The following is a 23,828-nucleotide window of genomic DNA, read 5'->3' as shown; positions in this document are numbered from 1 at the left end:
TGTGATACTTTATATGACTGCATTCATCTAGATAAACATTTTATCTGGATAAGCCCAAAAAATGACATGCAATAAAAAATGGAATACTCTCAACATTAAAATGTTCACCCTCTTTACAATGAAAATATCATGTCAATAATAATAAAATGTCATGCTCTCAATAATAAAACTGGACATGGAGCGTAAATGGCATGACACCGTATGAGGCGTGGCACGGGAGGAAGCCTCGCGCCTTCGGTTGCGGGTCATGACAGCTGAAAAAACTCGACGGCAGGAGCACCTCGATGCTATTCATTGGCTACAAGACGGGTTCCAAGGCGTACAGGATATATGACCCTGTCACGAAATGCGTGCACATCTCCCGCGACGTTGTCTTTGACTAAGAGGCGCGTTGGAGCTGGGAGGCGCCGGAAGAGGTCCATCGGGCAACTCCTTCATCGTACAGTACATGGTGTGCACAAGTGTTTGTGTTCGAGCAGCAACCCCGAGCACAATAGCGACTCCGGGCAAAACGACACCGAGCTCAACGTCCCCAGGTGCAACAACCCCGAGCACTGCAGCCCCATGTCCAGTGGCTCCGAGCACCGCGGGCACAGCAACCCCGCGCTCATTGACCCCGGACACCCTGAGCGAGGTCGTGTCAGTTCAATTTGCAACTCCACCGACAGCGCGGTCGGACCTGATCAACGCCGATGACAGTGTTGGCAGCCTACACCGATACCGATGCACCGGTGACCTTCTCGCGGAGCCACCACAATTGGGGGAGAGCCTCAATGCCGATGAGGTGTTTATCCGATGGCCAGCGAGGAGCCGACCACGTTCGCTGAGGCGGAGATTGAGGACTGCTGATGCCGCGCGATGCTGGACGAGCTATCATTAATCGACAACAACGCTATGTGGACACTCACCAATCTGCCTGTAGTACATCGAGCTATTGGGCTCAAGTGAGTGTTCAAGGTAAATAAGGACGAGTACGGTGCCATCGTCAAGCTCAAGGTCCGACTAATCGCAAAAAGGTATGTGCAGCGCGCAGGGGTGGACTTCGAGGAAGTCTTCACACTCGTGGCAAGGCTCGAGTCCGTTCGATTGATCCTTGCCCTAGCGGCACATCAAGGCTGGGAGGTCCACCACATGGACATCAAGTCAACATTCCTTAACGGTAACCTTGAGGGGGAGATCTATGTCTCCCAGCCACCTGGCTTCATCACCGAAGGACGCGAGCAGGGCATGTGCAAGCTTCACAAGGCCTTGTACGGTCACTGAAAAACACTGAGGGCGTTGAACGCCAAGCTGGACTCGGCTTCGCTTGTAGCGCCCCCAAGCACGGCGTTTACACACATGGAACCAGGGAGACACAGCTCATCGTCGACATCTACGTCGAGGACCTCGTCATCGCTGGTGTCAAGCACACCGAGATGCTCCGCCTCAAGAGGGGACGAAGCGCCTCTTCAGAATGAGCAACCTGGGCTGCTCCGGTATACCTCGGGCTGGACGAGAACTAGGAGCATGGTCGCAGGACGATCATTCAAGCGGCCTATGCTGCCAAGATGCTCGAGCGAGCAGGTATGGTAGATTGCCATGCCGTGCACTCCCCGATGGAGGCACGGTGGAAGCTCATCAAAGAGAGCAAGGATAAGCTGGTGGGCGCTACTTTCTATCAAATCCTCATCGGCAGCCTAGGATATCACTTGCACACCCGGTCGGACATCTCATTCACCGTCAGGTTCCTGAGCAGGTGCATGGAGACTCCCACCAATGGTCATCTCGCAGCCGTCACCTGCTTTGGTACATCGCGGGCACAATCACACATAGATGTGTGTATCGCCGTGGCGACGACAAGAACCTGATCGGCTACAGCAACTCCGACCACGCTGGTGACGTGGACTCCACAAGAGCAACTCTATGTGTTGTTCTTCCTCGGGAGCAGTCTCATCAGCTGGCAATCGGTGAGGTAGAACGTTGTCACCACTTCTTCGTGCGAGATGGTGTACACATCACGGTAGCTACAACAACATGTCAGGGGATATGGCTGGCTCGTCTTCTCGGCAAGATGTTGAACCAAGACAATGCCCCTGCACTCATCTTCGTTGAGAACAAATTGGCGATTTTCCTCTGCAAGAACCAAGTACTTCATGATTGCAGCAAGCACATCGATCTTCACTATCACTTTATACGTGACTATGTCGAGAAGGGCACGGTGGATGTGGAGTTCATCAGGACTGGTAAGTAGAAGGTCGACATCCCGACGAAGGCTCTTGGCCGTGTATGCTTCCAGGAGCTGCACGGCAAAATCGGGATCATCGTCCGTCGACTTCAAGACCCTCTGTCAGGGTTGAGGGGGAGATTGTGGGCTCCACCCTGTCTCCGGATGGACTTGCATATTTGCTTAGCTAAAGAAGTAAAAGGCAGGTGAGCGGCCTCGTGGCGGACATTTGCAAATAACATTTTCGTTTAGTGAAACTTAAAACACAAGTGAGTCAGGAAAACAAGTTTATTTTATTGCACCACAGAAAATACAATTTTTACAAAAGTTTTGAGTGGGTACTAAATTTTGTAAGAAATGCAGTAAAAATAAATTCCTAGTTTTTTTATTATATAGGAGAAATTAGTAATTACTAATAAAACAGTAAAATTCAAAGAGGCATACTCAATCAGTATTTCTTTTCTATAGTTTTAGGTAGCAGGGTCAAAAGTAAAAAAACGAAATGTAAAAAAAAAAGGACTAAAATTGAAGGAGCTGCAAAGAGGGATGACCTGTCTTCTCCCCAAATGTCTCACGGTCTCACTCTCGCCTCTCCATTCTTCACGAGTCATGCGTTTGGATGCTGGGCTATCCCTCCATGGGATAAGGATAGCAGTTTTTTAAGTGGATAGCAGTCGTTTGTTTCACGGACGAGTTGGGATAGGGATGGCTAGATGCTTCGAATATTCGTCCAAAATTCGGCTCCGCGGGTCTGCGAAAATCTCGCAGATGTGGGCATCCCGCGCGCGCGGGGGGCGCGAAGGGAGCCCGCGAAACGTTTTTCGGCGCCGTCTCGTTTCATTCACCTCCCACAAAAGGGCAACCTTATCTCTTTTCCTCTTTCCATCTCTCTTCTCTCCCTTCCAGCGGCGGCGGCAGATCGAAGCCCGACGACGGCGGTGAGTGCGCAGCGGCGCCGGCAAATCGAAGCCCGGCGACGACGGTGAGTGCGCAGCGTCGTGGCTCTCTCCTTCTTTTCCTCCGCTCTACATCTGCCATCAGAGGTCATGGCAGCGACGGTCAGCACAGGTGAGTGCCGCGCGCGGCCGCCGGAGGCCTGCGGATGACGACGCCGTCCCTGCTTCTCTCCGGCCGGCGCGCCTTGCGCCCCGTGCGCGGGTGCTGCGCCGGCCCTGCATCTGTCCGGCAAGTGCGCATGTTGTGCGCCGCCTGAGAGCAGGTGTTGTGCGCGGTACACCGGCCTGCTAGCTGCTTGGCCCTGCTTGCTGCGTGGATCTTGCTAGCTATGCAGCCAAACTTGCTTCGTGTACTGCGGCGGCCATATGTACTGATGCGTGCTTTCTCCATTGATTTTCTATCCAATATGCTAATCTTTTTTTGTTGTTTCTTTGTGCTGCAGTAGCGCAGGTCAAACGCAGGTCAAAGGCGACAGGGAAGTCAGGGACTACTACATCTTCCTATCGTTGATTTTCTCCCCAAAATCTAAGGTAACTTGTTAACTGCTCTTCCTATGTACTGCTTGACAGAGGATGTACATGTTGACTTGTTCCTGTTGAAGTTATATCATTTGTACTATTATATTGTAGATGGACAAAAAGATAAAGATGTTAATTTGTGCGGCAGTGGCTTAATGGTTTATCAATATGATAGCTTTGGTTGTTCAATCTAGAAAAAGAAAAAGGAGAGAAGCAATTACATATGCCCCAATTGATGAGAGAGATAGGATGAGAAGAGAGTACTTTGATAACAAAGTATGGAAAAATGATACAACTAGTGTGAACATGCTCAGGCTTCGGAGGGCACCATTCTTTCGGTTTTGTCAACTCTTTAGAGATCGCAATTTGCTAAAAGACACGGTCCATATGTCTATTGAGCAACAAGTAGCAATGTTTTTGCACACTGTTGGTCATAATGTCAGGAATAGGGTAATTGGAGGGAATTTCGGTAGATCCGGGGAAGTTGTTAGCCGGTATTTTCATAGAGTGCTCCATGCAATTGGTGAGCTTCGAGATGACCTACCATGTCATCATACATGCTAGCGAACCTATGTGCTGTGGTGACTGGTGGCCATAGAACCGGTACCGCCTTCAAGAATGTACATTGGAATGCTTGTGCCATGGCTATGAATGAACATTTTAACCGCACCGACTTAATTGGAACCCACATCACAAATCATACAAGGACATGGAAGAGGAAGTATAAACAGATAGTGCACCTCAAATCATTGAGTGGTGCACTTTGGGATGAAGAGAACTTTATGATTGTTCTTGATCATGAGCATTACACAAACCACATTAAGGTATCTATTTCACTGCCCTTGAGCTATTTCTTTGCTGGAATAACTCCATTCACTACTGGAATAAGTACTTTTATATCAAAATCCTTGCTGAAATGAGCTTTTTCATGCATTATCACTTGTGTGCACTTCTTTATACTCCATTTCCTTGATGGAATAAGTACTTTTATATCCAAATCCTTGCTGAAATGAGCTTTTTCATGCATTATATCTTCCTGCAATTTATTCTTTCATGCATTATAACTTGCAATAATTTATTTGTATTCCCATTCCTTGCTGAAATGATTACCTTTGTTTATAAAGGACCACAAAGAAGATGAACCCTTCCTTAACAAGCCTATTAAACATTATGAAGAGATGCTGGTTATCGTTGGAGCTAGCATGGCTACAGGGCAATATGCAAAAGGCTCAAGTGACCCTTTAGGTACAGATGTGATTGATCTTGAAGAACCGAAAGCCAACAAAGCTGCTGCCCCTCATGACGAGGTTTCCCAATCACCCACTTGTGGCGAGTCAGCTGCTCCCAAGTTGAAGAAAGCCAAAACCAATCCTTCTGCAGAAGACAGGATGCATGCAACCATAATGGCTTCAAGTGAAAGGCTTGCTGTTGCCATAGAGAAACTTATTAGCAGCGCCAACCCTGCCATTGATGGTCTTTGGGATGAGATGAAAGAACTCCCTGGTTTTGATTTGGATTCCCTTGCACATTACTATGCCTATTTGGTTGACAATCCTCGTGTTGCAACAGCATTCAAGGTCTTGGGAGATGTCCAGAGAAAGGTTTGGGTCTCTAGGTATGTGAAGAGTACCTTCCCTGAAGCCGAAGCATGATGAGTTTATATGGGTAGTTTGACTTGTACTTTTGATGACAACCAAAACAATGGAGCTATGGGTTGTATGGACTTGTTCTTTTGATTACAACCAAAACATTGAACTATGCATGGGTTGTATAACTATATATTTGATCAAGTATTCTATGGAATGTCGAGCTATATATTCTATTACTTGTTGAAATGCTTTTTTCATGCATTATCACTTGCTGAAATTTGTTCTTTCATTCAGTATAACTTGCTGAAATTTGTTCTTTCATGCATTCTAACTTGCTGAAATTTATTTTTTTCGTTCATTATAACTTGCTGGAGTATGTTTTGGTATGGTGCTCAAGATTCTAAAAATGTTCTTATACTTGCTGTTGTACATATCATATTTGATTGCCTCATATTGAAAAATGGCTAACCTCACCGACCAACCAAACAGAAAAATGGCTATCCCCAGCCAAGATTTAACCTTCAAACCAAACAAAACATGGGCTAATATTATCCACCAACCAAACAGAAAAATATGGTTATCCTTATCCTGCTGGATAGGGATGCCCATAGCCCCCCAGCATCTCCTTCTATCCAAACGCATCCTCGGATTTGGTTTAACGAGCATCTTCTCAGAGAGCAGTGCAGGTGCAGCACACGAGATTGAGAAAAATCAACACCCACGCCGTCCGAATCGATGAGCAGCGGCGGCGGCGACGACGATGCGGGGGCTGGGGACGGCGGGCGGGCCGAGTGGCAGCGCATCTACGACCGGGTCGAGGCGCTCGCCGCCGGTCGCGCGCGGCTGGAGGCGCGCAACAGGACCCAGCATGAGTTCTGGGACGCCCGCGACAAGATCAACCACTCCCGCCTCCACCAGGTGTGTGATTCATCGGACCGCTCCTGTCCTCTTACGCTTAGGGTTTTCTCTTGGGCTTCCCTGCGCCTGATTGATGTCTTATGTTCTCATCCCGGAAGGCGGAGCTGAGCAGAAGCAGGTGGGAGGCGGCCTGCAGGGAGCTGCTCCCTTCCGATGATCCCAAGCTCGCCGGTCAGAATACATTGTGCCCCTAAATTTGGCATAACTTTTTTTTGTTGATTTGTAAGAGTTGTCATGATGTGCCTGCTAAATGTCAGTTTTGTTGGTCATTCTCATTCGGGCCTCGCCGCCGCCAGATGGACAAGAAACTAGGGTTATCAAGATTACCTGAATAGCATTTCTGTTTTATACCCTCCGGCCCATAATATAAGAACGTTTTTCAAGCTAAAACAACATATATTTTTGATGAAGATAACCACTGATGTTGTACAACGAGGCACCTAATGTTGCTTCTGATGCCACTGTTGCTGCCTTCTCTGTCCAATGCAGAACTGCTAGAGAGTGATTTGGAGGATTCAAGAACTTGTGAAGCTCTCTTGGACACCGAAAACTTAGAACTGCTGGTACTTAATTATCCCAAAAGCATTCGGTCCAGCTTGTGAATGTCACTGTTTTTCTTAATCATTGTTTTGTGTCCTTGCTTTATCTTTTTTTGTAATGTTTAGGTACAACTGAAGGAAGATGGAACTTGTGTAGAGCTTAATGAAAACACTGCAGATCATGAGCACACTTCCGGAGATTTAATATCAGAACTAAGAAAGTTAAAGCGAATCTATGAGACCCTTCTAGAGGGTAAGCTAAATGAATTGAACTCCTTGGATAAGGAGAATGACAACCAGAAGCTCAAAGTTGCGAAATCTAAGACACTTAAACGCAAGTTTGCCTCCTTATCAAATGTAAGCATTTCATTTTGAAGTATATTGTCGGCTCATACTAGAACTTTTTTTCCTTTCTGCAGTATTTGTGTAATGACCTGGCTTACCATACATAGTCAATAGAGAATGTTCACTAGGTTGACATTTTTGGTTAATATACTGCTAAACAATTTTCCAGTGATATCTTTTTTAGAACCAAGTTGATTTAGGATTTTTTTTTCCGAGAAAACGCAAAGGACCTTTGCATTTCATTTCATGGGAAAGGTAGAACAGGCCTCCTAGGAGGTGAGCGGTACAGAGTAATACAAACTATCAATGGACGTCCCAAGTTGTGGGCAGAACAAACCCGAAGCACCTGGGCTCCAGCCTTTGCCCAACATTGGGTCTCGTCCTTGATCCTATCCTCTAGCGATTCGATGGACGGCGTGGCGTTGTCAAAGACACACGCATTTCTGTGCTTCCATAACAGCCAGGGTACAAGAAGCGCGATGGACTTGAGGGCCTTCCGGTGCGTCGGCGGCGTGAGCTCACACAATCGTCTATGATTATAACACCTCTAAATCTTCATGTCCCTGTTCAACACTTAACATTGCCTCGTACTTATTTCTGACCAGTGAGTCATCTAATTTACAGATTGTTGAGATTTTTCTGGTCAAAGATGAATTTAAGGGATGATATTCTAAATCACAATACACCTGTTGGTCTCAGTCTCTAGTACAGTCCACCTTATGTATAGTAGGTGATCTTGGATGTATTTGTTAGGTACTTCCTCCGTCCGAAAAAGCTTGTCCCTCAAATGGATGTATCTAGCACTAACTTGGTGCTAGATACATCCATTTGAGGGACAAGCTTTTTCGGACGGAGGGAGTAGCATTTTAGTTTTTCCATTTCCAATCCATGGATTAATTTGGTGGGCTTGTCAAATAAACCTTATTCACCCCCTCCCCCTCCGTGTCTTGTATATACTTGTACCTCTTGTCTTCAACATCAGCTCCTTAGCTGAAAAGCTTCCGATCCAGCTTGTGCATGTCACTGATTTTCTTAATCATTGTGTTGTACCCATACGCGTGTGTCTTAATAATGCTAGATACAATCAAAGGAAGCTGGAAATTGTGTGGAGACTATTCAAGAGAATGCGGATCATGGGGCCATCGCAAGAGATTTAAGAGCAGAGCTCAGAAAACTGAAGCAAGCTTATGAGACCCTTAGCTCAAACAAGGATAAGGAAATTTCTGCACCACTTGCAGTGGAGGATTTTCTTTTGAACAAACTGCTGAGAATTGACAAGGACAACGCAGGGCTCCTTAAGATAAAGGAAGTGGAGGCAGCACAAGCTAACGAAGCAGCACAAAAGCTTCAGCAGACTGTAGAGGAACTGCAAGTGGCGGTCCGATATAAGGATGATGAGATTGGCAGATTACGAGCAGAAGCGGGGCCCCTTAAGATAAAGGAAGTGGAGGCAGCACAAGCTAGCAAAGCAGTGCAAATGCTTCAGCAAAGTGTAGAGGAGCTGCAAGTGGCAGTCGGAAATAAAGATGATGAGATTGGCAAATTGGGAGCAGAAGCTGCTAGTGTAGAAAAAATGGTACTGACTCTTGAGGGTAAGCTACTGGAAATGCAGTCCTTGGTTAAGGAGAAAAATGATGAAATACAAAAACTGAAAAATGGGCAACCTGAGAGTCTGAAATGCAAATGTGCTTCTTCTATACCAGTTGTAAGTATTCCTATTCCATTCCAGGTATTTAGCCTGCTCATAGTAAACTCTGGTTTCTTTTCCATATTGTATGTTTAGTGACCTTGTCTTGCCATGCATACATAAAAAATAAATCAATGTACAACTCGAAATTTACTACTTACAATTTAATTGACCACCTCTTGATGTGTGATCAACTGATCATAGTTTTTTACTGATACACATAGTCAAATAGTCTGATTCCTTTAATGGTCAAGAATCATATTTCCCTGTGCGCCGTTCTACAACGTTTCGACACAAAAGGTATAGGGATCATGATTCTTGATAGGCTCAAACATGAGTATTGTGTTACTAAAAGCACAAACTAATAATAAGTTGGTTTGTTTGCTGTCAATTTTGCAGTGCCATCTTTTCTAGAAACTGAGTGGACCTTAGTATTCATGTTGCTTACAATAAGATGTCCGTTTCTTTCTCCTTTTGTCATCCAAGTGAATCCAACATTGCCGACATACTTACTGATGAATAACCCTGTATACTAGAATTGTGCTCGTGATCAGCCTTCTATGATTATTATTACACCTGAAAATCTTCCTGCTCCCGTTCAGCACATAACATTGTCCCACACTTGTTTCTGGCCAGTAACTCATCTAATTTACAAATTGTTGACACTTTGCTGGCCGAAGATGAATTTAAGGGATGATATTCTAGATCACAATACACCTGTTGGTCTCAAACGGAGCTAGCCCATGTGTGCAGCCTGCGCAAAGTACAAAGGAAAATAGCCGATGGCTATTTGCCTAGAAAAATTACTGATTAAATCTCCGTATTCTTGTATATGCTAATGAAGGTTCATGAGCAGAGCCCGGGCAACCGCCGGGCTTTGGCTCCGCAAGTGCTATACATTGCATGCTATGTATAGCGGGTGATCTTGAATGCATTTGTTAGATACTGTACCATTTGAGTTTTGTATGTACAGTGTGTGGATTAATTTAGAGGGGTTGTCAGTTCAACCTTATTCAACCTCCCACCCCCCCTGTTTCTCTTTTATATAGTTGTACCACTTGTCTTCATATTGGACTGATCTCATAGGATGATATGTCTGGTTAGATGAAGAATGTCAAATCTTTTCATGTTTGATTCATATCTAAAACGAAAAGCGGATGAAGAATGACAAATCTTTTCATGTTTGATTCATATCTAAAACGAATCTTGTTGTTGTTGTACAAGGAGTTCGTGAGGCAGATGCCCCTTTTCGACGAGTGGGGGCTGCGCCCGGCCGGCCTTGAAGGGCCCCGCGAGAACCCCGCCCTTGTGGTTCCTTTGCCCGCCGTCCCTGCGGCGCGCCCCCCAGAGGTGGATGCAGGGGGGCGAGCGCCGCCGAGTGCCGCTGGGGCAGGTGCTGGAGAGATGATGCAGCCCGGCGCTTCTGAGACGTCAGCCCCCGAGGCTCGGGTGAGCTGCCCTGAGGGGGTGGCAGGAGAGATGGCTCAATCCAAGGCTCCTGAGGTCGCCGCCCCCGAAGCTTGGGTGAGCAGTCCTGAGGTGGAGGCTGGGGAGCTGGCACGGCCTGACGCTCCCGAGGTCGCCACCCCAGGGGCCCCGCCGAACGACCCAGACGCCGACGCTCTCGCCTCTTGCGCCTCGCGCCTTGGCCCGCTCCGCATAAACTTCGAAGCACTCCGCAAGATGAAACCGAGTGGTCGTGCCTATCGGCTGCTGAAGCCGAGGATGTACATAGCCATAGACGAGTAAGTACCTTATCTTCGCGATTTCCTGCGTGTTGTGCCCTTTCCTCACAATGGCTCTTCAGGCCGTGAGGAATGGGAGCAAGGGATCCGAAGCCATGGTTTAGCTTTGTTGGTATTGGTGTCTGCTTCCCTTCTTCAGTCCAGAGTTTCGGTAACCACAAATCTTATGTATTATATCGCCTGGGAGGCTGGGACATGGTTTCTGCACGTAAGAAGGAACTAAACTTTTGTTGATTTCGCAGGCGTACCTATTAACTGGGACATCATGAGTACGTGGCTCGGACCAACTAGTAGATTTTGCTGATTGCGCGTATCACGTGAATGAGATGTCCATTATTTGCACCAATTAAATTGCAACTATATACTACTATGGTATAAGCTCAGTATGCATGAAACCATAGATAGTTGTATTGTCACACTGTAGTGTTTGAGTCACAATGCCATTTCCAACACGAAGAACAACATTTGTGCACAAAACGAACAAGCGCATGCATAGACTCGCAAGGTTAGTAAAGCTTTTTTTTTTTTGAGGGGAAGGTTAGTAAAGCTTTGTTATTCAGTTCGGGCATCTCCAATGTTGACCCGCATCCGTCAGGACCACGCTATCAGGAAGGCGGAAGCCACGCGGCACGGCTCGGATGTACTTTCTCCTACAGACCGCATGGTCCGGATGTACTTTCTCTTGCAAACCGGAGATAAATGTGGGGTCCTTTGCGGGAGTTTGGATCGCTGCCATGCCTGCTTCTAACCGCCTTGGCCCATCAAACCCTCTCCTCCCTCGTTTGTGCGTGTTTCCGCCCAGCGCCAGCTGCCCGCGTTCATGTCGATGTAGAGCGTGCCGCTCCACATTGAAGATGTCTCAACCAATGAAGCGGCGCGTCCGCCGTGGGCGCCGCCCGCGACGATACTTCGGTGTCCGCGCCTGTTCAATGCTAGAGACGCGTTACTGGACGAGACGGGACAGATATCTACCACACCCGTTTAATGCCCAGCCTGTCCGTATGCCGCCATTAAGCAGGCTCGCCGCCTGAGAAACCCGCTCCAGCGCCACACATTGACGCACCCGGACGCCTGGCCTCATTGGAATCCGCTATTTAAAACGGCTTCACCCGACTAACTTCACGCCATAGCACAAGCCCGCTCCCATCCTCCTTTCTTGCACTGCATCCGCCATGACTGTATGCGGCGAATCTCTATAGGAAAGCCTTTTCACTGAGATGAAGCGCGCGATGGCCGCCCTTGCCACCGCCCGAGGAAGCCGTCGTGCCAAGCGGATCAAGGTCGGCTTGCTCGCCAGCTCGCCCAAGATCTCCGACGACGAGGATGACACCACGATATAGACGGGCTCCGACGACACCACCCCAGCTCCCGCGCCTCTTGTGCACACCGGCTTCACCATGGAGCAGGCGCATGCGCAGTACAACGCCGCCATGAGGGAGGTGCAACCCGCGCTGGCCTTTGTCGGCGTTCCAGTAGGCCCAGGAGAAACATCGGTACAACTTGTTCCTTCTAGAGCAACACCGGCTGGCGGAGGGCTAGATCTATGGCAAGCGCACGAGCGAGGAGGCCGTGGCGGCGGCGAACCCCAACTTTGTCGCGGAGCAGCGTGCCATCTACGATGCCGTCCACGCTCAAGCCGCCGCTCGCTAGGAAGCGGCCTCCACGAAGGTGCAGCTCCAGGCGATTGCGGAGGAGAACAATGCCAGCTGTGCCTTCTACGCGCCGCTAATGAACCATCCGGCGGCCCAATGGGACGACACCGTGGGCACCACAATTTTCATTGTGAACCTCACGTCCACCGGCGACGGACAAGGCGTGGACTCCTCCAAGGATGAGTAGGGCATCGGAGGCGGCAAGGCCTTGTGTCCCATGTGGGCCGGTCCGCCTCCCGTGTCCTACTCTTTCTCGCCGAAGACCGCAACTTCACTTCGCCGGTCTTATCCCGGTGGTCATGAAGACTACGGATGGACGACGGGAAGGGGGCTTGGACGCCGGGCACCGCCGCTGTAGATAAGTTTAGGGTCGGGTCGGTTAATTTTTTGTTCTAAATGTTCGAAATCTAATGAAAATCCGCCGTGTTTGTAAGAAATCCGGCCGTGTTTGTATGAATTTCATCCGGTTCGTTGAAAACATATTTGAAATATATGCGGGCACAGTTGGATGGCGGCCTCCCGCATCCATGTCCGCGAACAAACGTGGGAGAAAATTTACGGGTTACAGTTGGAGATGCCCTTATAATCATGAATACTTGAATTAATGGTTTGTTCGGATTATATATATTTGCAGTCTTTGATAATATGAGGAGCGTCTGTCAGAACATTTTTGTGGTCCTTGACGTGGTTGATGAATCATCAAGACCCAGTCAACTGCGGTCGTAGTAATTATCGCAGGTCTTATTATGGGATCATATCAATGCTGTTAACCGCTTCCATGTTTACCGTGATTTAGTTGTAAATAAAATAACGTATCATCCGTCTATATCGCACATGATTAAGGATACACGTGATTTATTTTCCGGTAAAAGCGGTATGGAAACCAAAAGCCAAATAGCAAAGCTTTCATGTTTTACCTCAATTAGCTATGTCATCACGTCCACCGTCTCCTTCCCCCTCCTCCACCCTCGACGATGACACCGCCACTCCACCACCAGTGCCGGCGACGCCACTAGCCACCCTGACGCCGCCATGGCAGACCGCCTCGGACATTGTGGCGTGGCGCAGGACACCCCAGTTCGGATCGAAGGTCGTCGAGATCGACGGGTACTCTGGGCTCGCCAAGTGTGTCGGCACTGGCGGGTGGCGGACACATGACCTCCGACGTGTTCCGCGCCGGGGTCTATGACTGGTGCGTGAAGATCTACCCCGACGGCAAGAGTTCGTCCGACGCCGGCTGGGTCTCCGTCTACCTGCAGATCCAGGCTAGCCGCGCCAACGACGACGGCTTGACTGCCATGGCGCGGTTCAGCATCTCTTTACTCGGCCAGGACAGACAACAGGTGCCGTCGTACAGCAGACAGTGGAGGCGGAGCAAGATCGTCCCCTTCACTCCCGAGGAAGAACATGGATATCGCCGGTTCATCGAGGTTGACGCTTTGGAGGCCTACGTGGGAGATGACGATTGTTTCAGAGTCAGCTGCGAAGTCGCCGTCTACCACATGTGCTCCGAACCCGCCGTCACCCCGCGGCCCGTCGTTGTCCCGCCGTCCGACCTGCATCGGCAGCTCCTTGCTCCTGAGGAGCGAACGGGGAACGTCACGTCCCCATGGTTTTCAATTTCAGTTTCAACAAAATTTCAGCACCAATTGAAATCACTGAAATTCAGTTATTTCAGTTTGCATTTCAGCCAAAAGGCCGAAATATTCATTTGAATTTAATTAAATATTTGAAATTTTCAAAAAATATTTTGAAAAATATTTGATTTCCTGTGTACTACTGAATTTGCTGAAATATTTTGACCAAAACGTAATATTTCAGTGTCTACTGAAATTAATGAAATTCAGTGAATTTCAGTGAAATCTCACTGAAAGTGAAAACCATGCACGTCCCCTCCCCGTTCGTGTCACACGTCGTCAAGATAGTCGTCGGTGAACTCGTGGAGAAGAAGGTCCTGGAGGAATCGGGCTGCCTGAATGACGATGCTTTTAGTATCCGGTGTGATATCACCATGGCAAAGTAAGGAGGCCTTGAGTGGCGACCTAGAAATAATGTTACCCCCTCTCTCACAGTTTACAGGGCGTATGCGTACCCTTAGGTTGTCAATTTGACCAACCTAATACAAGTTATATATTATAAAAAATATACCAATATAAACTTTAGATGTTTTATTTTCTAAAGATATAATTTTTGTGTTATATAGTTTATATTAGGGTGATAAAATTGACAACCTAGGTATACGTGTAAGACTTGTAAACCGAGACGGAGGGAGTAGCAAATACTACTAGAACAATTATGTGTGATGCGTGAGGGAAAAGGTATTTTTGGTGTGATGCGTAGTTGGCTGAATAAGAGGAGCTGAGCAAATGGCATTGCCACTACCGACACGACAGGTTGCTGGTAGAATGGAGCACCTATTGTTTTTTCCGAGGATAGAATGGAGGAGCACCTGATCGATCTGTTTGTTGAGCAAATGGTATCGCTAGTAAAGACGGACAATGGATGCATAGATCAAGAGAGAATATGTGCAAAATAGTTTTTCTAACGAAACACTACAAAGCGGTGAAGCATCAACTATTCAGGGTTTGCATCGAGATTCTTTACACCTTTGCGTGTATTCACTGGTAAATCATTTGTCATGAAAGCGGAAAACTGAGCGGTTCTGCTAGGTACCGGTAGATCCTCGGCAGTTCATTCAGTTCTCAAGATTCGTGCGAAATAATAATGTATAACTCGCGAATTGTTTTTCAAATGAAATACACACCAATACACAGGTGGCGCGGTAGGTCCCATACTTTGGTACAGTCCGTTTTTTTCCCAGTCACTCAGATGGTATAGTACTTGCATGCATGCGCTGCCCATTCTCTCTCTTCTCCCTCCCGAGCAAATGCACTCGTCATTTCACCTTTGCTAACCCAATTCGCTCATATCTTTTAAATTCTGATTTCATCTTTTTTATACATATTTGGACTCATGTCGCAAAGGCCTTTAAAACAAGAACTTGACGCCGACGAGCAGCAGTGGAGGCAGTGAACGCCGGGGAACTCCGTGGTCGACACGCAGCCGGTTTCCCATCCAGGGTAAGCAGGCTGATCTCGTACCATGCTTTGGCGGTAGTGGCTCGAATGGCGTCGGGCGATGGAGCCTGACAAAGATGGATGTCCACCCGGTGTGTTCCAAGCTATGGCCATCGGGGTAGTACTCCAAGCACCATCGCTGGCCTCCGACCACGAACACGGTGGGCGTGATGCAATTGCCGTAGCCGAGCATTTTGGTCTCTGAGTAGCCGACTATCTTAAGAATGTGGGAGCCAGACACGGCGGCCTGTGGAGGGCGGCGCAGCTATCCGTTAGGTGCGGAAAACCGTCGCTCGCCATGATGGCCTCTAGGTTGCCCGGTGACGCGAGGTAGTACATGCACTCCTCCTTGAGCCTGCGGCAACCATGCTGCTCGGCCAGTGTCAGGGTGGTCGCCGCCGTGCTCGTGTCAATGTTGTCACACAACATCTCCTTGCAGCTGATCAACTTCAGCCTCTGTAGATCATACCTGTCGGCCGCCACGAGAAGGTGCTGGGCCATCTCCAACGTATCATCGACGTCAGGCAGTGCGTCGTGTAGATGAACTCGAGCATGGCATGGAAGACTCTCGGCTCCATGTCACCTGCACCACACGCGTCGCGGCGCCGTTCTCCGGCTGAAAGGTCGGGCCGAAGAGTTCCGCCATGAACATCGAGGACCGGAGTGGCGACCATGTACTTGTGTATGTTTTTGATGTGGTTCAGGTAGTCTCCCATTGTTTTCCGTCACATTAAATGCTTGTTACGATACCTTTCCTGGGAGAGAGAGAGAGGCCAAACTCAACTTAATCATATTACAAGACATACGTTAGTCATACTGTGAGGCATTGAAGCATTTTTTGTGAACTGGATTATACATCGGATTAGCTGGCACGATTCTGATTTCCATTTTCCAAATAGATAGGCGCATCAGTTCAGATAATCTACATGAGAAAAAAAGGTGCTCCATCTCTTCACAAATATAAGATGTTCTAACTTTTTTAGGAGTCGGATGTATAAAGACACGTTTTAGTGTGTTTGTTCGCTCATGTTAGTCCATATGTAGTTTATACTGAAATGTCCAAAACATCTTATAACTACGAATAGAGCAAGTATCATTTTGTGTTAGTAATAAAACAGTAATTCGTAGGAAAGTATAATGTAGCCCTTAACTATTGCACTAGTTGCCACGATGAGAAATGACCCTATAACCGACATAACCCATAGGATTATTACGATCAACCACGGAAGTAAGAAGAAGAAAGGAAGGAATCAAGACCTAAAAAATTTCTGTTGGAGTTCATGCGGACGCAAACAGCCAATATTTGGTCACCGCTCATGCTAGTCTTGAAAGCCTTGTATGGTGAGGGCTTTTGCAGTTGTCCCTATCCCTTACTCCATATTCGATGCATTTTTAATCGTTGGCGGGCGAGCAAGCGAAAGAAAAGGACAATCAATAGGGTTAGAGCCGAGACGGTCGCGCATTTACACAAGATGGACGAAGGTGAAGGGACACGAGCGTAAGCCGAGTGTTTTCTATCATGCACTCAGCTTACACTTTTCGCATTTTAGAAAACAAAAGAAATTTTGTAAGCCGTGTATGTCGTTAGAGGGCACTTCATTTATAGGGACCACTATCACATAGTCGTCAAGTGCGATGCGGATGGCCACCTGGCAGGCGATTTGCCATGTCTCTGTTGTATGCCGAGTGTTTTATGTGAAATATGTCGAGTACTATATGTAAGCCAAGGGTTTTCTGAGTCGTACTCGACTTACTCATGTCTATGTCGAGGTCCCGCTAGTTGTAGTGTGTTTTTTAGTTAGAAACTGACTTGCATTGGCCGAAGCCAAGTACCCAAGAAATAGCACTTGTCTTATGCCTAAATACTAGGCAACGTGTGTTTTCCCGGTAGTGGTCCTTACACTCCCATTCTTATTCGTCAAGGTACATACATGTTACGATACCTTACCTTGGAGAATGACAGACTTGGCTTAAACGTATTACAAGACAAACATCGGGCTAGTTTGGCTAGAAAGTTTTTAAAAATGGTTGATAATTGAAAACCACGGTATTTCAATTTGTGGGCAAGGAATAATACAGTTTCTTTAAACCATGGTTTTTCTCAATTTTACTAAAACTACCATGTGTTTGGCTGGTGTTCTTATACTACAGTTTTGATCAAATTGTAAGGCTGGATGGCAGATAAAACTGACTCATCAGCTAACTAAAGGAGTTACTGACTAGATTGATTAGCGTCTGCTAACAGCCGCCATGCAGAAGATCAGCACGTCCACATCTCTGTAGCAGATTCACTTATCACTTGTATATGAGTGCAACCCAGCCGGGGCAAAACTCTTTCTGCGTGTATGTGCACCGTTTATAAGGGCATGTACAGTGGTTGATAATATAGTTTTACCTTATGTCTTGCATGACATGAGAGTTAGTTTGAGGCCCGTCCCCCGTGTCGCTGACCCCGCGGGCGACCCGGGCGGAATCCTAGCCGCCGGGCGAACTCCCTCCTTGCCAGATCTCCCTCCCCTCACCACCGCCAGCAGGCGCCGCCGGGCAAAGCCCGTGCAGCGTCGGTGGCGGCGGGGCACTCCGGTTCTTCCTCTCACGGTGCTCGGGTGTTGCGGGGCGTCCACCGTGGGAGTGTGTGGCCGCCGTGGAGAGCTTTTGCTGGGGCTGTGCGGCGAGCGTGTACGGCGCGCGAGAGCGCATGCAGTGCGCGGACACAGGCGTGGGTATCTGGCTCTCATGGCGCGGCGGCGGCTGGCAGATCGGTTCTCGGGGTGGCGGCCTCGATCAGTGGCGCGCGGTGCGGCCTGCCTGGCGGGCAGCACTCGCGGGTGCAAATAGGGGGCCTTCCACGGCTGTGTGGGCAACGTGGAGGCGGCGGCGCTGCAGTGGCTCCTCGATGGCCAACCGGAGTTCCATGGGAGGCGTCATTGATACGTCTCCGTCGTATCTATAATTTTTGATTGTTCCATGCCAATATTCTACAACTTTCATATACTTTTGGCAACTTTTTATACTATTTTTTGGGACTAACATATTGATCCAGTGCCCAGTGCCAGTTCCTGTCTGTTGCATGTTTTGTGTTTCACAGAAACCCCATATCAAACAGAGTCCAAACGGGATAAAAACGGACGGAGAATTATTTTGGAATATTTGTGATTTTTGGGAGGAAGAATCAACGCGATACAGTTTCCGAGGTGGCCATGAGACAGGGGGCGCGCCCACCCCCCTGAGCGCTCCTGGCACTCTCGTGGGCCACCTTTAAGGCGGTTGACGCTCTTCTTTCGCTGCAAGAAAGCTAATTTTATGAGAAAAATCTGGGTGAAAGATTCACCCCAATCGAAGTTACGGATCTCCAGATATAAAGGAAACGGTGCCATGGAAGAATTCCAGAACGCAGAAACAGAGAGATAGATCCAATCTCGGAGGGGCTCTTGCCCCTCCCAAGCCATGGGAGCCAAGGACTAGAGGGGAAACCTTTCTCCCATCTAGGGAGAAGGTCAAGGAAGAAGAACAAGAAGGGAGGCTCTCTCCCCTTGGTTCCGGTGGCGGCGGAACGCCGCCGGGGGCCATCATCATCACCGCGATCTTCACCAACACCTCCGCCATCTTCACCAATATCTCCATCACCTCCCCCCATCTATATCCACCGGTCCACTCTCCCGCAACCCGCTGTACCCTCTACTTGAACATGGTGCTTTATGCTTCATATTATTTTCCAATGATGTGTTGCCATCCGATGATGTCTGAGTAGATTTTCGCTATCCTACTGGTGATTGATGAATTGCTATGATTGGTTTGATTTGCTTGTGGTTATGTTGCTGTCCTATTGTGCCCTCCGTGTCGCGCAAGCGTGAGGGATTCCCGCTGTAGGGTGTTGCAATACGTTCATGATTCTTTTATGGTGGGTTGCTTGAGTGACAGAAGCATAAACCCGAGTAAGGGGATTGTTGCGTATGGGATAAAGAGGACTTGATACTTTAATGCTATGGTTGGGTTTTACCTTAATGAATCTTTAGTAGTTGCGGACGCTTGCTAGAGTTTCAATCATAAGTGCATATGATCCAAGTAGAGAAAGTATGTTAGCTTATGCCTCTCCCACATAAAACTTGCTATCGGTCTAGTAACATAGTCAATTGCTTAGGGGCAATTTCACCACTCCTACCACCACTTCTCCACACTCGCTATATTTACTTTATTGCTTCTTTATCTAAACAGCCCCTACTTTTTATTTATGCGTTCTTTATTATCTTGCAAACCTATCCTATCACACCTACAAAGTACTTCTAGTTTCATACTTGTTCTAGGTAAAGCAAACGTCAAGCGTGCGTAAAGTCATATCGGTGGCCGATAGGACTTGGGAGAGTATTTTATCTACCTTTAGCTCCTCGTTGGGTTCGACACTCTTACTTATCGAAAGAGGCTACAACTATCCCGTATACTTGCGGGTTATCAAGACCTTTTTCTGGCGCCGTTGCCGGGGAGCAATAGCGTGGGGTGAATATTTTCGTGTGTGCTTGTTTGCTTTATCACTAAGTAATTTTTATTTGCTGTTCTTAGTTGTTCTCTATCTTTAGTTATGGATATGGAACATAAAATACCAAAAAAATTAGGTGTACTTGCTACTCATAGAGATGGGGTAACTCCTAAAACCCTCGATTCTCATTATGTGAAAGATATTATGTACTACTTTGATAATCCTGAGAAAACCCCTTTATAATGGGAGACACGTTGGATCAACGTGAATACTTTAGGAATTATCGCTCGACACAAAAAGGGAAATTATTATGGGATCAATTTATTATGTTGCGTTGGTATGCCCGGAATCTATGCTTGAGATATGATATTACTTGTTGCTCTAGGATGAAGGCTCCACACCTTCCTTTTTCATGCAAATTTAATGATAATGAAACCTTAACTTCTTATGCTAATGGTATATATGATTACTATGATGTGGAACAAATAGAACAAGTTGTTGCTTTTAAGGCTGCTTATGAAATTGAATCTTTGTTTAAAAAGTATGAAGCTTTAGATGATGATGTTTATAGGCCTGAAAATCTTGCTATACTTAGATATTGCTATGAAAATTATGAATACAATTACTATATTAATGCATTTATTGAGGAAGTCTCTGCTATCCAAGAAGAGACTAATATTTTGCAGGAAGCTATGGAAGAAGAAATTGATGAAACTGTGAGCTCATTGGATGAAAAAGATGATGAGGAGAGCGAAGAACAAAGGGAGGAAGAGCGGATTGATCACCCGTGCCTATCTTCTAATGAGAGTAACTCTTCAACTCATACATTGTTTAATTCCCCTTCGTGCTTACCGAAGGATGATTGCTATGATCCCGTTGATTCTCCTGAAATATCCCTTTTTGATGATGCTTACTATGCTTGTGGCCATGATGCCAATATGAATTATGCTTATGGAGATGAACTTGCTATAGTTCCTTATATTAAACATGAAATTGTTGCTACTGCACCCACGCATGATAGTCCCATTATTTTTTTAATTCTCTCAACTACACTATATTGGAGAAGTTTGTGCTTATTAAGGATTACACTACTACAAAAAGGGCTATAGATGGAATCGCCACTGATGGCGCACCTGTGATGTGGTGCGCCATTACTATATTTTAATGGCGCACCATGTCTCAGTGCGCCATTAGTAATATATTACTAATGGCGCACCTGGTATGTGGTGCGCCATTAGTAATATATTACTAATGGCGCACCTGGTATGTGGTGCGCCATTAGTAGTTTTGAAAAAAACATAAATTTTTTTTCTTACTAATGGCGCACCGTTGTACAGTGCGCCATTACTAATTGACATAGTAATGGCGCACCACATCCGTCGTGCGCCATTAGTAGTTTTGAAAGAAAAAACTAAAAAAAATAAAAAAAAATTGTTACTAATGGTGCACCATGTCTCGGTGCGCCATTACTAGTTATAGTTTTAACTAGTAATGGCGCACTGTCCACCGGTGCACCATTACTAAGTTTTTAAAAAAAAAAATTCAAAAAAAATCAATTTTTTTATTTTTTTTCAAAACTAGTAATGGCGCACCACACCCACGGTGCGCCATTACTAGTTTAAACTAGTAATGGCGCACCACACCCACGGTGCGCCATTACTAACTTGCCCCAACACCGAATGCACCCCCCTGGATCGCCTTTTCAGTTTTAAAAAAATAAAAGAAAATGATGGAAATGTCAAAAAAATAAAAGAAAATAAGTTTCCCATGTGATATGTGCTCTAGTTGTTGGGAAAATTTACAAATATGAATTTCGACTTTATTTGCAAAATCTCTCTGGAAATTTGTAAAATGGGCATAACTTTTGCATACGAACACGGATGAAAAAGTTTTTTATATGAAAAATCATCTACTTGAAAAGTTGCATCCAAATTTAACGGGGGAAACCCCGTTAAACATTTTCAAAATCCCCAAAAACCTAACAGAAAAAAAGTTACGGGGCTTTCAAGATCTAGAGGCAAAAAAATTCAAAAAATTTCAAACTTACTAGTGGCGCACCGTGGATGTGGTGCGCCACTAGTAACAGAAAAAAAAAGTTGGTTTTGAATTTTTTTTTTGATTTTTTTTTCAAAAATTGATACGTAATATGACCGGGGAGTTTGAAATATTTTTCAAAATTTCATCATAGTCATGAAGATGAACAAAGTCCTAGACATCAACAAGGTATAACAGGATTGATATGCTAGATATATTAACAAGTGCTTGTGAAGTGAGCTGTTGCTGGGGTTGGATAGAACTCTGAAGTTAAACGTGCTTGGGCTGGAGTAGTGTGAGGATGGGTGACCTTTCGGGAAGTTTGACCACGGAGTGCGATTTGACCTGAGATTAAGCATATTGACCCGAGATTAAGCCATAGTGAACCGAGATTAAGAAAAAAACGAAAAAAAATAAAAAAAACTTTGAAAAAAATTGTTACTAATGGCGCACTCCTATGTGGTGCGCCATTACCCTGGGAGGAATTCTAATGGCGCACCGTGGGAAATTCTAGAGGCAAAACTGGTGCGCCACTAGCATGCCTTTTCCTAGTAGTGTTATATTCATGGGTTACCTTTTACCATTGCACATGGCAATTTTGATGAATGTAATATGCATGTGCTTGCTGCTCCTACTTGCAATTATTATGAGAGAGGAACTACATCTCCATCTCTTTTTGTTTCCAACACGCACTAGTGCAGAACCGGCCTTTAGTGCCGGTTCGTGACGGCCTTTAGTGCTGGTTCGCCAACCGGCACTAAAGGGTGGGGACTAAAGGTCCCGCCCTTTAGTACCGGTTCGTCACGAACCGGCGATAAAGTGCCTCCACGTGGCACGAGCCAGGCCCGGGTGCGTGTAGGACATTAGTACCGGTTGGTAACACCAACCGGTACTAAATGTTTGGGTGTTTTTTTAATTTTTCCTTTAATTTTGTGTTTTAATTTAATTTAGTGATTGTTTTATATTATAATGAGTTGTTAAATCATTAGGTGAAAGTACCGTGTATTACTTTCGACTAGATGCATCGATCTAGCTAGCTAGCTACTAGCTAAGTGATTAAGTATATGCCATATCCATATTATACTTGATCACCTAATTAGGTGATCAAGTATAATATATATGGATATGGCATATATATACTTGATCACTTAGGTAGGATCCATCCAGCTGAAACTAATCTGCGGTTTCTTTCATTAAATGATATAATAACTCATCATCATCATAGTCATTACCGCTATCTAATCACCACCAACAGTAGCTTAAAGAATAAACATTCACTTGTACCAGAAGCAAAAAATATCATCGAGTTCAACATGATTGTCATGATATTATAAGCGTTCATATATAACACCACAAAAGCAAATCACTCTTTGAGATTAAGTTCAGAACGAAGAACACGGACATGAAGGACAAGTACTAAGAGCATGAACTAACTAAATCACTCCTGCTACTCTCTCTCAGGTAAAATAGCATAGAACATGTATAGCTCTCCTGATTCATCATACTGAAGCATGCAGATGAACCTGTCTCCTAATCGTGGGAAACGCTTCTCATTGCAGCCCCCTGGAGTTTGCATTGTATACTTTGACGTTGAAAGTATAACCATGCTCAGTTTTCAGGTAAACTCTCTTTACCTCCATAGTTTCCATAGCATTGAAACCTATCTTATCCAAGACAAAAATTCTTGCATGGCAGGGGATGCGCTAGTAGAATAGTGAAAATTAAAAATTATAAGTCAGGCAAATGAAGCATATATAAATCATGCTTAATTACGAAAAGAGACTTGTCGTTGTGACTTACTGTATCGAATTCGAAGGTCTCATCCAGCTTGATGCTGAATCGTCTATCATCAACAAGGAAATTTCTGTCGCACAGGCCGCGCTGGTCTTCACAGTATTCACACATAATGGATTTTTTTTCGTCGTTAGACGACATTTCCTATGTTCATATAGGCGAAACATTAAACACTTACTAATTCAATTAATTCAACTAATTCAAATAATCTCATATACCTAAATTTTCTTACTAAAAATAAATTAGTTCTATTAATTCAACTAGTTCAACTAAGCATTTACTAAAACTAAACTAGT

The 23,828-nt window shown here is 46.0% G+C and overlaps 2 protein-coding genes across 4 annotated transcripts; both read left to right on the top strand.

Annotated features, from left to right (window-relative positions):
• Nucleotides 1–4,319: 4,319 nt before the first annotated feature.
• LOC123080920 (uncharacterized) lies at nucleotides 4,320–5,330 on the top strand. The gene is made up of 2 exons (XM_044503870.1): nucleotides 4,320–4,502; nucleotides 4,803–5,330. The coding sequence occupies exons 1-2, from the start codon at nucleotides 4,320–4,322 to the stop codon at nucleotides 5,328–5,330; spliced, it is 711 nt and encodes a 236-aa protein (XP_044359805.1).
• A 530-nt stretch (nucleotides 5,331–5,860) lies between these two features.
• Nucleotides 5,861–10,735, top strand: LOC123143861 (uncharacterized). Of its 3 annotated transcripts, none has more exons than XM_044562876.1 (6): nucleotides 5,861–6,185; nucleotides 6,284–6,356; nucleotides 6,675–6,748; nucleotides 6,851–7,081; nucleotides 8,148–8,774; nucleotides 9,984–10,735. In XM_044562876.1, the coding sequence occupies exons 1-6, from the start codon at nucleotides 6,003–6,005 to the stop codon at nucleotides 10,503–10,505; spliced, it is 1,710 nt and encodes a 569-aa protein (XP_044418811.1). In that variant the 5' UTR covers nucleotides 5,861–6,002; the 3' UTR covers nucleotides 10,506–10,735. The 3 variants fall into 3 exon arrangements, with proteins under 3 accessions (XP_044418811.1, XP_044418805.1, XP_044418802.1); XM_044562870.1 differs by having other exon boundaries at nucleotides 9,981–10,735; XM_044562867.1 differs by having other exon boundaries at nucleotides 8,148–8,798; nucleotides 9,981–10,735.
• Nucleotides 10,736–23,828: the final 13,093 nt, after the last annotated feature.

This window comes from Triticum aestivum, chromosome 1B (genome assembly GCF_018294505.1).
Source record: "Triticum aestivum cultivar Chinese Spring chromosome 1B, IWGSC CS RefSeq v2.1, whole genome shotgun sequence".
Taxonomy (NCBI): Eukaryota; Viridiplantae; Streptophyta; class Magnoliopsida; order Poales; family Poaceae; genus Triticum; species Triticum aestivum.
Note: the sequence above shows the minus strand (reverse complement) of the source record. Positions and strands in the feature narration are given on the sequence as shown.

What these genes read in the sequence shown, in the direction of transcription:
- LOC123080920 (XM_044503870.1), top strand. Translation starts at nt 4,320, where the DNA reads ATGGCTATGAATGAACATTTTAACCGCACCGACTTAATTGGAACCCAC. An exon ending in ATTACACAAACCACATTAAG is followed by an intron (nt 4,503 to 4,802) that starts GTATCTATTTCA and finishes TTGTTTATAAAG; the next exon opens with GACCACAAAGAAGATGAACC.
- LOC123143861 (XM_044562867.1), top strand. Translation starts at nt 6,003, where the DNA reads ATGAGCAGCGGCGGCGGCGACGACGATGCGGGGGCTGGGGACGGCGGG. An exon ending in AGTTTGCCTCCTTATCAAAT is followed by an intron (nt 7,082 to 8,147) that starts GTAAGCATTTCA and finishes TAATAATGCTAG; the next exon opens with ATACAATCAAAGGAAGCTGG. An exon ending in GTATTCCTATTCCATTCCAG is followed by an intron (nt 8,799 to 9,980) that starts GTATTTAGCCTG and finishes TTGTTGTACAAG; the next exon opens with GAGTTCGTGAGGCAGATGCC.